Source organism: Pygocentrus nattereri, chromosome 16, assembly GCF_015220715.1.
Source record: "Pygocentrus nattereri isolate fPygNat1 chromosome 16, fPygNat1.pri, whole genome shotgun sequence".
In the NCBI taxonomy this organism is placed as follows: Eukaryota; Metazoa; Chordata; class Actinopteri; order Characiformes; family Serrasalmidae; genus Pygocentrus; species Pygocentrus nattereri.
The window spans coordinates 22,872,730-22,885,788 of NC_051226.1; the positions used below are offsets into that span (position 1 = coordinate 22,872,730).

General features: G+C 42.6%; 2 protein-coding genes across 2 annotated transcripts; both read right to left on the reverse strand.

Annotated features, from left to right (window-relative positions):
* Positions 1-213: 213 nt before the first annotated feature.
* On the reverse strand, positions 214-1,155 carry LOC108431231 (olfactory receptor 52D1-like). Its single transcript, XM_017704251.1, has one exon. It carries the CDS (start codon positions 1,153-1,155, stop codon positions 214-216), a length of 942 nt encoding a protein of 313 aa, XP_017559740.1.
* A 10,595-nt stretch (positions 1,156-11,750) lies between these two features.
* Positions 11,751-12,698, reverse strand: LOC108431251 (olfactory receptor 1-like). Its single transcript, XM_017704271.2, has one exon. The coding sequence runs from the start codon at positions 12,687-12,689 to the stop codon at positions 11,751-11,753; it is 939 nt and encodes a 312-aa protein (XP_017559760.2). The 5' UTR covers positions 12,690-12,698.
* Positions 12,699-13,059: the final 361 nt, after the last annotated feature.

Sequence of the window (13,059 nt, forward strand, 5' to 3'; positions counted from 1 at the left end):
GTTATAGAAGTGTGTAGTAAAACTTTGGGCTCACTGGTGGGCCCTGGCCATAAAAAGGTTAAGTATATTCACATGTATCTGCCTCTGGTAAAGGGCTAATACCTGGACAGCATAAGCAGCATGGAAGCAGTTTCACAGTTTCAAAACTAGAAATAGTTATTGTTTATTATAACAATGGCAGCTAACACTAGAGAGAGAGGTCCTTGAAGATTCTCATAATAACATTAACTTTTTCAAGTGCAGAATCTTTAGCATAACCTGTCTAATTTCATTAGTCTGTAGGGCATATATGACAGGGTTCAGAATGCCTGGAACGATGTGGAAAAGCAGAGCAGCTCCTTTCCTGTATTCTGCATAACCAGGAAAACGATGGAGTATGATCATGATTAGCCCAGATATCCACATGATCAAATAAACAGTCAAGTGTGTGCTGCAGGTTTTTACAGCCTTTCTGTTCAGAGATTTGTTTTTACTAGTGAGGCAGACAGCTGTTATTTTGGCATATGTGATTACAATGCATCCCATGGAAGATCCAAGTAAAGCTGCTGTGTACATCAGGCCAAATACATTATTGATGTAAGGATTTTCACATGACAGTTTGAACAGTGATGCATTATCACAGAACAGATTTGCTATTATTGTTCCACAGCGATTCAGCCTTAATGTCAGAGCTAACAGTATGCTCACACAGCCCAGCGCCACACCCCAGGCTGATGCAGTCAGTTTAACCACCATTTTGGTAGTCATAATAGTTGTGTAGCGCAATGGATTACATATGGCAACATATCTGTCAAAGGCCATAACCATGAGTACAGTGTGAGAAGCAGCAATATGCATGTGGTAGCAGAAAGCTTGAATAACACAATCAGTATAACTGATGTAGCGCTCGGATGTTGGTCTAAAAATGTCCACCATTAATCGCGGGACAACAATGGAGTTTCCAAACACATCGTTAAAAGGAAGGTTGCAGAAGAGGATATACATAGGCTCATGTAGGCTTCTTTCCATAGATATAAGCAAAATGATTCCAGTGTTAGATACCATAATAAGCAAGTACACAATTAAAAAGAACAGAAATGTAGGATACAGAGTTTGTTCAGAGACAAGCAGTCCTTCCATCTTCAAAACAGGACTATTAAACGTTAGGTTTTCCATTGACAAAGGAAAATGACGGCAGTTTAAAATAAGAAAGTAGGAGATGGAGTTTTGGAAGGTCAGTTGATAGATCAGCACAAATACAAAGCATCGTCTTTCAGTTGAGAGTTTGGAAAATTTTGCTTAGCAGTCTTTTGTTGGGTATGTTTCATTTACATACAAAATATCTCAATAGAAGAATCTAGAATCTGAAGCATGTAGGCCAAAATCACTGTAAGGTAAAGTGTGTCAGAGATGACAGTTATGATATTTTACCCTCCCTGGATAACTGAAATATCTTTATATGGTAGTACAAAATGTGAGCAGAAAAAAAAATCTTAGTTTAGTGTTAATTCAGTGCATCTCATTAATACAACCCTAACAGTTGTAGTAGATTCACTGCCAAGCATTCTTTTATTGGCAGTCTTCTGCTTCTGAAGAGCTCATGGGACGACTGACGCAGTGTCATAGCAACAATTTGATGTTCCAAATATGTAATTATCTAGTTACCTTTAAACAGACTGTGACTAAACAACTGTTTAATCTTATGGTGCCATGCCTCGACCTGAGTACACTATAAAATGCAAAGCCACACAAAGTTGATGTTATTAACTTAATATTATTCCATAATACAAATTCTAAATTATTTTTCAGAGCATTAATAAATTTGAGTATGTAGTACTAACATTACACAATATTCCCATATTGAATACTTACTTCAATACATACAATAGGTTAATATTTAATTTTCTTAGAATTCCAATCACATTTTGTATGTATTTTGACATACTCTGGTGATGTCATGGCACATGTTAATTTATGTTGGTTATATATTGATGGCATACATTTATTTTTTTACATCTCACTCCTTACTACAATCATTAACCTCAGCTGCAAATTTACTCTCTCATGTCAGTTCGGAGATTCACTTGAATGATGATTATTATAGTAAAGCGCCATATTGTCTGTTTGCATAGCAAATAAGAATGAAGTTCAAGTTTGCACTCTTTGAGATTGATGGTTTTTACCACATAAAATCACTTTTTTCTATAATCTGTTTAAAATCTCTCTAGACTGACAAAAATCGGAAGGGACAATCCAAATTCTTTAGGATCTGCACTGGTATCATTACCAAGAATCAGAATACTAAAGAGGTATATACTTCATGTTAATTAAAGTGCTCAAGTAGCAATTTTGATGTTGGGTAATTTAGTTCACTGATTATTAACATAAGGGACAAAACATGTCCTACACCAAAAAAAACAAAAATCACCATAAATTAAGAAGTTTATGTAACAAGAGTCAGGTGTGATCAATCAAAAGACTGGTGAACTTGAGTGGGGATAGGTGGATCTGTGGGAGTCCTGAGTCACGTGATGCAGCGTGGGGTTCTGGGAAATGCAGTCCTGCTAATAGCATAACTTTTAGTGTGTGAGTCGACATAAATCAAGTTATGAAGTGAATAAAAGTCAGTTATTATTAAAAGTGTTTTAATAAAAAACCTGTTGCCATACACGATTTGTTCGCTAAGCCATGGCAATCCAAAAATTAGAGACAGTCCTTAAAATGAGCTGCAGGTGTGTGTAATGATGGAGGGGTGGAGGCAGGGAGGAGAAAGAGCTCAGAAATAGAAATGAGAAATGAGAGAAATGAGTCACTTCAGACAGGGCTTGTCCAAAGAGTCTTCACAAGGTACAGACCGCCCACTTAAGGTACATGATAAGGTACAGACAAAACAGGCAGGAAGTTCAGAGTGGATTGCTGTTCAGCCAACAAGTTATCAGAAGGGACACAGGCAGGTCCAGCAACAAGGGGAAGGAGAGACAGGAATCCAGTCAGGGTGAATTTCAATGATGGAGTTGAGTCAAGGCAAGGGCCAGTGACGCAGCCCAAGGGTGCTGGGTCATCAATGGAGACCAAGAGCACTGGCTCAGTAGTTGGGACAGGCCAGATGTGCACTGAGAAACTGGCTGTGGAGTCTTCCTTTGGACTGGCACTGGGTGAGCAGCTCAGAGACTTGGCACAGGAGGAACATTTCATAAAACCAGCACTGGAAACAGCTCTGGGGAGCAAACAGTGGAAGAACAGCTCTGGAAGCCAACACTGGAGCTCAACAGGAAGTCAGCACTAGAGGATCAAATGCCTCCAGCCAACCTGTTGTTTTTCCCAATGAATGCTCTGTTATTCAATAAAAATCACAGCTACCTCCTACACTGTAATGCTCAATTTGACACCATCCTCTTGGTTGGCTGTATGAAAATGGCAGGAATGGGTGCCTTGCGAGGGCCATGTTTTATTGGTGCAGGGGGGTAGTGGCAGAGCATATGATTTGAGGCAATTGTAGTGAGGGACTTAAGCCCTACTCAGTGGGCTGTAGTTGAGATACTGATCATAGTACTTTCACTGGTGTATTGAAAATCTTAGCTGATTCTTAGGCGTTCCTAAGCCTAGCATGAAGAGAAGTGGTATAAGAAGCCATAGAGATAGATTTCCCTGAGTAGACAGAATCCGTAGAATTTCCAATGTGAGGCAAAGCAGAAAGAAATAAATCCTATACTGACATGGATTGTTGTTTTGTAAGCTAGTATGACTTGTGAGTGATGATCATCCTGGTCACTGTGTGACAAATATTCTTTCAATTCCTCTTTGTTTCACAGTTTGTAGATGTGAACCTGGCCCTACACCTGCCTGAGGTGATCAGCAGCAGTCTGAGTTGCAGTTGTAGCCACCTACAGTACAAATCATACAGACTAAATGAGGTGAACAAGGTGACACTTCAGTGGCTTTCATTTGAGATCACATACACAATGATGTTGCTGAGATGAAGTTCCACTAAGTGCTAAAAATCTGGAGGGGCATTAATGCTTGTGGTTCAACGATGCCCACGTAAAACTCAATACAAGCCACTTGTACTGACACTGTTAATGGAAACAGGAGTCACTATTTCAGACAGAGGGGGGACATTGACAAGGGAGGCAGTGATGTACACAGCATTGTAATCATGGTGTTGTGGGGTGAGAAATGCAGTGTAATGTCATACAGTTGGAAATGTGTGTGAGGTACAACAAAGTTTTTGTTGCTTTATATGAGAAGGTCTTCTCCCAAAATTACAGAGTGATTTGAGGTGCACATATGAAAAACATGGGACAAGGTACAACTGACTTCAGGTACAACACAGAGTCGTGTCATCTGCAGAAATTCTCGGTTCACATGGCCATTGAAGGATGCATGAGGAATGGACAGGAAGAGGAATACAGGAAGCTGGTAAAGGACTTTGTTGGCTGGTGTAAGCTGAACCAACTGCAGCTGAAAATCAGTAAGACTAAGGAGATGGTGCTTTGTCACTTGGACAGCAAGCTGGACTGGAGCTATAACACTCTCACGGTGTACAAGAGAGGCCAAAGCTGTCTCTACTTCCTGAGGAGGCTGAGGTCTTTTGGTGTGTGCACTAAGCTCCTTTGGACATTCTACTAGTCTGTTGTAGCGAGTGCTTTATTCTATGCTGTTGTTTGCTGGGGCAGCAGCATTAACAAAAGTGCTCTGAATAAAAATCAACAAACTTATTAGGAAGGCTGGCTCTGTTGTAGGAGTCAAGCTAGACTCTTTGGAGGTTGTGGCAGAACAGAGGACACTCAACAAGCTGTTAGCCATCTTGGACAACACCTCACACCCTCTGCATGCTACACTGGATAAATAGAGAAGCACATTCAGTGGCCATCTGTTACAGCTGTTCTGTGTTAAAGAGCACTGTGTGAGATCATTCTTGCCCACCGCTATAAGGCTCTACAACAAGTCTCCTTATTCCTTACTCTACTGTGAGTCTCCTGCTGTCTGAACTATGCTGAAACACATCATTGTATCTCCTCTCTGATTAATACACACTGCAATATATCACAACTATTACTTTAACTATTACTATTACTCTCCATGGATCACCACCTTATCGTGGTGGAGGGGTTTGCGTGCTCGAATGATCCTAGGAGCTATGTTGTCTGGAGCAAAAGCTCCTGGTAGGGTCTCCCATGGCAAACTGGTCCTAGGTGACAGGCAAGACAAAGTGTGATCCATAATAGCCCCTATGAAAACACTAAAACAGGACTTGTGTACCCTGCCTGGAACAGGTTTACCAGGGCCCCACCCTGGAGCCAGGCATGGGGGAGGGGCTCGCCAGCGAGCGTCTGGTGGTCGGGCATTTACCCACGGTGCCCGGTCGGGCCCAGCCCGAAGGAGTTACATGAGTCCCCCCTCCCATCGACCCACCACCAATGGGAGGGGCAGTAGTAGGGGTTCGGTGCTTTGTGGATCGGGCAGTGTCCGAAGGCGTGGGCCTTGGCGTTCTGATCCTCGGTTGCTGAAACTGGCTTTTGGAACTTGGAATGTTACCTCACTGGCGGGAAGGAGCCTGAGTTGGTGCGCGAGGTTGAGAGATACCGGCTAGATATAGTCGGGCTCACCTCAACACACAGCTTGGGCTCTGGGTCCAATCTCCTTGAGAGGGGCTGGACTTTATTCTTTTCTGGAGTTGCCCATGGTGAGAGGCGGCGGGCAGGTGTGGGCTTTCTCATAGCCCCTCGACTCGGTGCCTGTATGTTGGGGTTTTCTCCGGTGGACGAGAGGGTAGCTTCCCTATGCCTTCGGGTTGGGGAATGGGTCCTGACTGCTGTCTGTGCTTATGCACCAAACAACAGTTCAGAGTACCCAGCCTTCTTAGAGTCCTTGGGAAGGGTGCTTGAAAGTGCTCCTCCTGGAGACTCTATTGTCCTACTGGGGGACTTCAACGCTCACGTGGGCAATGACAGTGAGACCTGGAGGGGTGTGATTGGGAGGAATGGCCTCTCTGATCTGAACCCGAGTGGTGTTCAGTTTTTGGACTTCTGTGCAAACCACAGTTTGTCCATCACGAACACCATGTTTGAACACAAGGATGTCCATAAGTGCACATGGCACCAGGACGCCCTAGGCCGCAGTTCAGTGATTGACTTTGTAGTCGTGTCATCTTGTGGCCATATGTTTTGAACACTCGGGTAAAGAGAGGAGCTGAGCTGTCAACTGATCACCACCTGGTGGTGAGTTGGATCAGGTGGTGGGGGAAGATGCCGGTCAGACCAGTCAAGCCCAAGGTAAGGGTTTGCTGGGAACGTCTGGCAAAAGAACCTGTCAGATTGATCTTCAACTCACACATCCGTCAGAACTTTGACCAGATATCAGGGGAGGTGGGGGACATTGACTCAGATTGGGCCATGTTCCGTTCCTCCATTGTTGAAGCGGCTGACTAGCTGTGGCCGTAAGGTAGTTGGTGCCTGTCGGGGCGGTAATCCTCGAACCCAGTGGTGGACACCCCAGGTGAGAGATGCCATCAAGCTGAAGAAGGAGTCCTACTGGGCATGGTTGGCCTGTGGGACACCAGAGGCAGCTGGCAGGTATCGACAGGCCAAGCGATCTGCGGCTTCAGTCGTCGCCAAGGCAAAAACCCGGGTGTGGGAGGAGTTTGGTGAGGCCTTAGAAAGTGACTTTAAGTCGGCTCCGAAAAGATTCTGGCAAACCATCAGGTGACTCAGAAGGGGAAAGCAGTGTGCCACTAGCACTGTATATAGTGGAGATGGTGTGCTGCTGACTTCGACTGAAGACGTCATTGGGCGGTGGAAGGAATACTTTGAGGACCTTCTCAATCCCACCGACACGTTCTCCAGTGAGGAGGCTGAGTCTGGGGACATGGGAATAGGCTTGTCCATTACTGAGGCCGAAGTCGCTAGGGTAGTTAAGAAGCTCCTTGGTGGCAAGGCTCCAGGGGTGGATGAGAGTTCCTCAAGGCTCTGGATGTTGTGGGGCTGTCTTGGCTGACACGCCTTTTCAACATTGCGTGGACATCGGGGGCGGTGCCACTGGATTGGCAGACTGGGGTGGTGGTGCCTCTTTTTAAAAAAGGGGACCGGAGGGTGTGTTCCAACTACAAGGGAATCACACTCCTCAGCCTCCCTGGTAAGGTCTATGCAGGGGTACTGGAGAAGAGAGTCCGGCTTATAGTCGAACCTCAGGATCCAGGAGGAGCAGAGCCCAGCAGTGATGTGGGCTCTTTACCGGTCTGTTGTGGTAAAGAAAGAGCTGAGCCATAAGGCAAGGCTCTCGATTTACCGGTCGATCTACGTTCCCACCCTCACCTATGGTCATGAGCTTTGGGTAATGACCGAAAGAATGAGATCGCGAATACAAGTGGCCGGAATGAGTTTCCTCCGCAGGGTGTCTGGACTCCCCCTTAGAGATAGGGTGAGAAGTTCAGTCATCCGGGAGGGACTCGGAGTAGAGCCGCTGCTTCTTCACGTTGAGAGGAGCCAGCTGAGGTGGTTCGGGCATCTGGTTAGGATGCCTCCTGGACGCCTCCCTCGGGAGGTGTCACAGGCAAGTCCACCTGGGAGGAGACCCTGGGGAAGACCCAGGACACGCTAGCGTGACTATATCACCTGCAAGCGCCTCGGAACCCCCCTTGGAGAGCTGGTGGAAGTGGCTGGGGAAAGGGAGGTCTGGGCTTCATTGCTTAGGATGCTGCCCCCATGACCCGAACCCCGGAGAAGCGGAAGATAACGGATGGATGGATGGATATTACTGTAATGATAGTTTCACTGTGTACTTTACACTTTAATATGGATGCAATGAGTTAGTTAGGTCTATAATGCATGATTTTAGTTTACCTCATACCACTCATCTACCTATCCATCGATCCATCCATCCATCCATGTATCACCAATATGTTGCATTCACTGGGGCCATAGTGAAACCTAAAAAAAATCACGTCTAATAAATGTCCAATCACTGAGGAAATCAGTTTACTCATGGGTTAAGAGGCCAGGCAAAGGATAGTTTTACAGCACCCATAAGTAATCTGTTCGAGACCAGAACTAGTGTCTGATGGTTAGAGTCTGAGAGAGTAATTTGTATGAAGAGAGCAAGAGGTGCATCAACATTAACAGACTAGATAGGTACATTGGGTAAATACAGTCTGGTACAGCCCACTGGAAGTCAGCAACTTAATGTTGATACAGTCTCCTATCAGGCCCTGATATACTAAGATTCCATATAAGGAGTGACATTTTCTATTGCATGAGAAGGTTAGTGGGTATTTTGCAGGTGATTTACAAAAAAATTGCACAATTGACGTGCAAAAAGGTGGAAAAAATAGCATGTAAATGAAGCTTTTGCACATGCTAACTGTTCTTTTTAGGTATGGCAAGTTCAGATTTCAAAGAGATATTAGTTCAAACATAAATATACAAAAGAGATTTAATTAGTAGATATTTAATAAGTTTATTAATTAGTTATTAATTAATTAGTTTACTTAATTTGGTTACCATGTTTTTTTCACAATGTCTCCCCCAAGTGCCTCACACGAGTTGCTTATTCCTGATCTCATTCAATCACCCTATGTACTCCTTTGCTTGCCATTGTGCTCTGAGCCATATGTCTGGACTAATGTTCCCTTCCTCTTTTCTGACATCTGCCTGTGATGACTTTGAGTTTTGAGTTAAAGCTACTCTGCACATGCAGCCTGGCTACAAACCCCTTCTGTTACAGAAGACATCACTGACAAAGGATGAAGTGAGTAATGTGCCCCACATTGCCACCGCCAAGCCCTACTCGCCAGCTGACTTCCCCATGAAGTTTGACAAAGCACCAAAGAATGTAAGATGTATATGGATGAGTGCCGGCTCTACCTGGCTCACCACTCTGAGTCACTTTGCTCCAAGGACGCTAAACTTCCTTGGAGTGGGTGGTCTATACGTGAGTTTTTCAGAGTGAGGCCACCCATTCATTGGTCCAGTTCTGAGATTTCTTTATTTTAAATTTTTGGTGGTGTAGGAGTAAGAGAAGACAGCGCTGGGTTCCACGATGCCACCAGTGCCGCATCCCACAGCACCACCCAGTACTCTAAATTATCACCAAAATTGCTAAAAATATTAGGCTGAACAGTGAGATCAGGCAGCAGTAGGTGCGAAGCATGCAGCAGTGTGAACGAACGAATGAAGAATTGGACACATTTTTAAGAATTTTCTGTCATATCAACCCTTCCGACTGGTCACATTACTTACCATGGGTCTGACCCCATTCCAGTATATTTTAGGATACCTTTTACAGGTTCTTCCACAGATGTTCCGCAGTAGATGCTTGGATGCATAGGAGTGACAAGGTTTCGGAAGAGACTCATCAATACATTACCACCATACTACAAAGGAACAAGGAAATAGCAGATCGTCACAATGGTGAGACTCCTGTGTTTCAACCCGGAGACAGTGTGGTTGTCCACAAGGGACTTCAGAGTCAAGGAGGGAAGCAGAAAATTGTACCCCAAATATGTTGGGCCTTTTAAGGTGCTGAAGAGAATTAATGAAGTCATGTATAGATTAGATTTGCGCCCCTCATTTCAGAATGTCTTGTTCATTTCATATATCTCTCCTTAAACCTGTCATTGCAGGGCCTTTGGATGAGGCTATGCCAGACTATATCACACTGCCTCCCCCAGAGGAGATGGGTGGGGTGCCGGTTTACGCCGTCCACAGGTTGCTGGCCTCCCAGAGACGAGGAAGCAGCCTACAGTACTTGGTTGACAGGGAGGGATACGGCCCAGAGGAGCATTGTTGGGTGCCAGCTTGAGACGTCCTGGAGCCTGGTCTTATTGCTGACTTGCATACTAGCACTGTAGGTGGGATCATTGTGGACGCAGCTGGTCTTTCCAGTGCCTTGGATAGCGCCGGCTCTGCACCTGTTTGATTACGTCTTTTTTAAAGTCTACCTTGTTCATTTTACCACAAGCATCTGATGTCATCTGCGTCACTACAGGCAGAGGCATAACAAGAGTGTGTGCTGCTACTTTCAGGCCTATTTTTGAACATCCACTTTCAGTGTTTATTCCAAGGTGACCTTCCCATGTGTTTTGTGATGGAGGAACTAACTTTGAGTTGGAGGGTTGGATCCAAACCAGTTACAAAACATTGATACATTGCATAGCTCTGGGCCATATTGGTGAAAAGTATCAGCCACTGACTCTAGAGGTGCCTGAGGCCTATGAGGGCAGGCATATGTTTAAAATAGTTGAACAGGGGATTTCTCCTTTCATTGCATTTTCATTTAAATCAGGTATGTAATATCAGGTTGAGCTAATGCACACAGACTTGTTCAGCAGCATGTAAACGGATATTTTTAAAAACTATATTATTTTTACTCCATGTGTTTGGCCTGCTGCCCACATGGAAATAATATTTTAGGTGACTGAAAATTGAGTTTTTTTAAACAACACCATGTGAGTGGAGCTTAAAAAATGGTTTTCAGCATCATTTAGTGGACAGATGTTTTTAAAAATGCTGACATCATGAGCATGGCTATTGTTGCTCTTCATGTGGTGACCATGCTTTAAGACACTGCATATCTGACAGGGCTGTTTCTTTTTGCTCAGTAATAACAGATTTTACTGCAAGATGTTACCAACCACTCAAACAAATCCATTTATTTTCACTTAATCCATCCATCCACCCATCCATTTTCTAAGCCGCTTCTCCGTCAGGGTCGCGGGGTTCACTTAATCATTATGGGAAATTTAAATAGCAAAGCAAAGTTCTTTTAGAATCAAACTACCTCTAGCCCTTTCTGCTTCACTTTTACTCTCATTTAGTTAGGGTAGTCCATAGTGGTTTCTTTTTCTTTTTTTTTCATTTTCTCATGTTACTAGTTTTTATATAGCTTCACCCCATAAAACCCTACACATTGTGCACTGAGGCTTATTATTCAGTGACTACAGGGGGTTCAGTGGTTATAGAAGAGTGTAATACTGAAGGGCCCTGGCTATTTAAAGGGTTAATGTGGGTTATACTCATGGCATGCTTAACTGTATCGGTGATGTTCTTGTGATTATTTAGAGAGTAATTGGGAGTCCAATTGTGAAGCTGAATTTGCTAATTTTATGTCAGAAAGGGTCACATTGAATATGCATGAATATTCATCAAGACTACATTATTTCATGTATATCAACTCAGTACATTAACATCATACATTTTTGTCCTTCTGTTTACTTATGTTTGGCAACACATGAGTTGATGCAGTGTGTTTTATTCAAGCAGAAATGATATATACATTTGAATTAAGTAAATTCAATGCACTTTTTTCAGTGTACCTGTTAGTAAAGGCCTGGTCAGAAGCAAGAATAATGGAGACTGACATGATTCTATATACTACAAATAGTACTGGTTTATGTTTTAATATTTATTTTTTTTGAGAAACTTGAAATGAATGGATCATTTTGATAACAGTATTATGAGCAAAGCAGTAATGCTGCTCCATAAGCACATTCAAAATTGTAAGGTATTGGCTTACATGATGACATATGGAAAGCAAAGGCTATGAATGTCAATTATCAACATTCACATGCAATTATGAGTTTAATTTATATGACAGTAGATAAATAGGTTAGTGTTCTAGAGCACTGCTAGAAAAAAACAAAGAATTGAATATGTAAAACATAAAATGCCTTAATTAAAACATTCCAATTCAAAGTAATGATTATTATTTTGCTCCTGAATGTTCTACTTATTTGTTTTTTTTTATTATTTATTTTCTTTCAGAAAAAAAAACAATTACATAACCCTTTTATTTTTTCTGAAAAGTTGAACCATCTTGTTTCTTATTTCTTTAGTTTGTACACCATATATAATAGGATTCAAAAATGGAGGCACAACATAATACAGGATACTTGCAATTTTCCTGTTTTCTGTCAAGTTAGGGAAACGATGGAGAACAATTATAGAGGATCCAGAGATCAACATGATAGCATACACAGCCAAATGAGTGCTGCAGGTTTTCAAGGCTCTGCTATTGAGTTGTTTGTTTTTGTTTGTCACACATATTGTGGCTATCCGAATATATGTTATTAATATCGTTCCAACAGAGGAGGAAAGCAATACTGCAGTGAAAGAAAGTCCATATATGTTATTGATTGATGTGTCCTCACAGGACAATTTGAAGAGTGCTGGATTGTCACAGTAGGGATTTAAAATTGTTGAAGTACAATGAGACAGGCGTGCAGTGAGCCCTATCAGTATTCCCACTAGAACGGCTGGCACTCCCCAGGCTGAAACAGTCAGTTTAATTACCATTTTGTTGGTCATGATGGCGGCGTATTGCAAAGGATTGCAAATGGCTACATACCTGTCATAAGCCATAATCATTAGTATAGTGTGTGAAGCTGTAGAAAAGAAGTGACAAACATATGCTTGAGTGATGCACTCCAGATAACTGATATAGTGCTCTGAGGCCTCCTTGAAAATGTATCTTAGTAGTGTTGTCACAACAGCAGTAGGACCTATTGTATCGTTCAGCGGCAGGTTACAAAAAATGATGTGCATGGGATTATGTAGGCTCTTTTCAAATAAGATCAAGATGACAATGGCAATGTTAGACACCATTATCGAGACATACACCATGAGCAACAAGCTGAAAGCAGGATAAGATAACTGAGGGGTCACCTTTAGTCCCTCGATTGATAGAGTGTGGTATCTGAATGTTAGATTCTCCATTGCTGTTCTGTGGTTTCTCAAAACCTGTAATAAACAGTTTTCATTAACAGTTAAGGAAATTCCACAATAATTTTCTTTCAGCACAATAAATTATTTAAGTCTGTGAATGTATACAGTCAGAACATCTGATGTACAAATGTGTTTAAATATTACTGCTACAGAAAGGTAATTGTATAATGTGAATTATTATTTACTTGGAATGTATATGAAAAAAATGAGAATACTGCTTGTTTGACCTATTTAGTCTCAACTTATATTTACAGGCATGACATTGACAAAATTCATATAAATAAAAAATGGTATTGTGCCCACCCTTTCAACTGAGCTTCAAGTTAAAGACCCTACTACAGAATTATACATGTAATTAGTG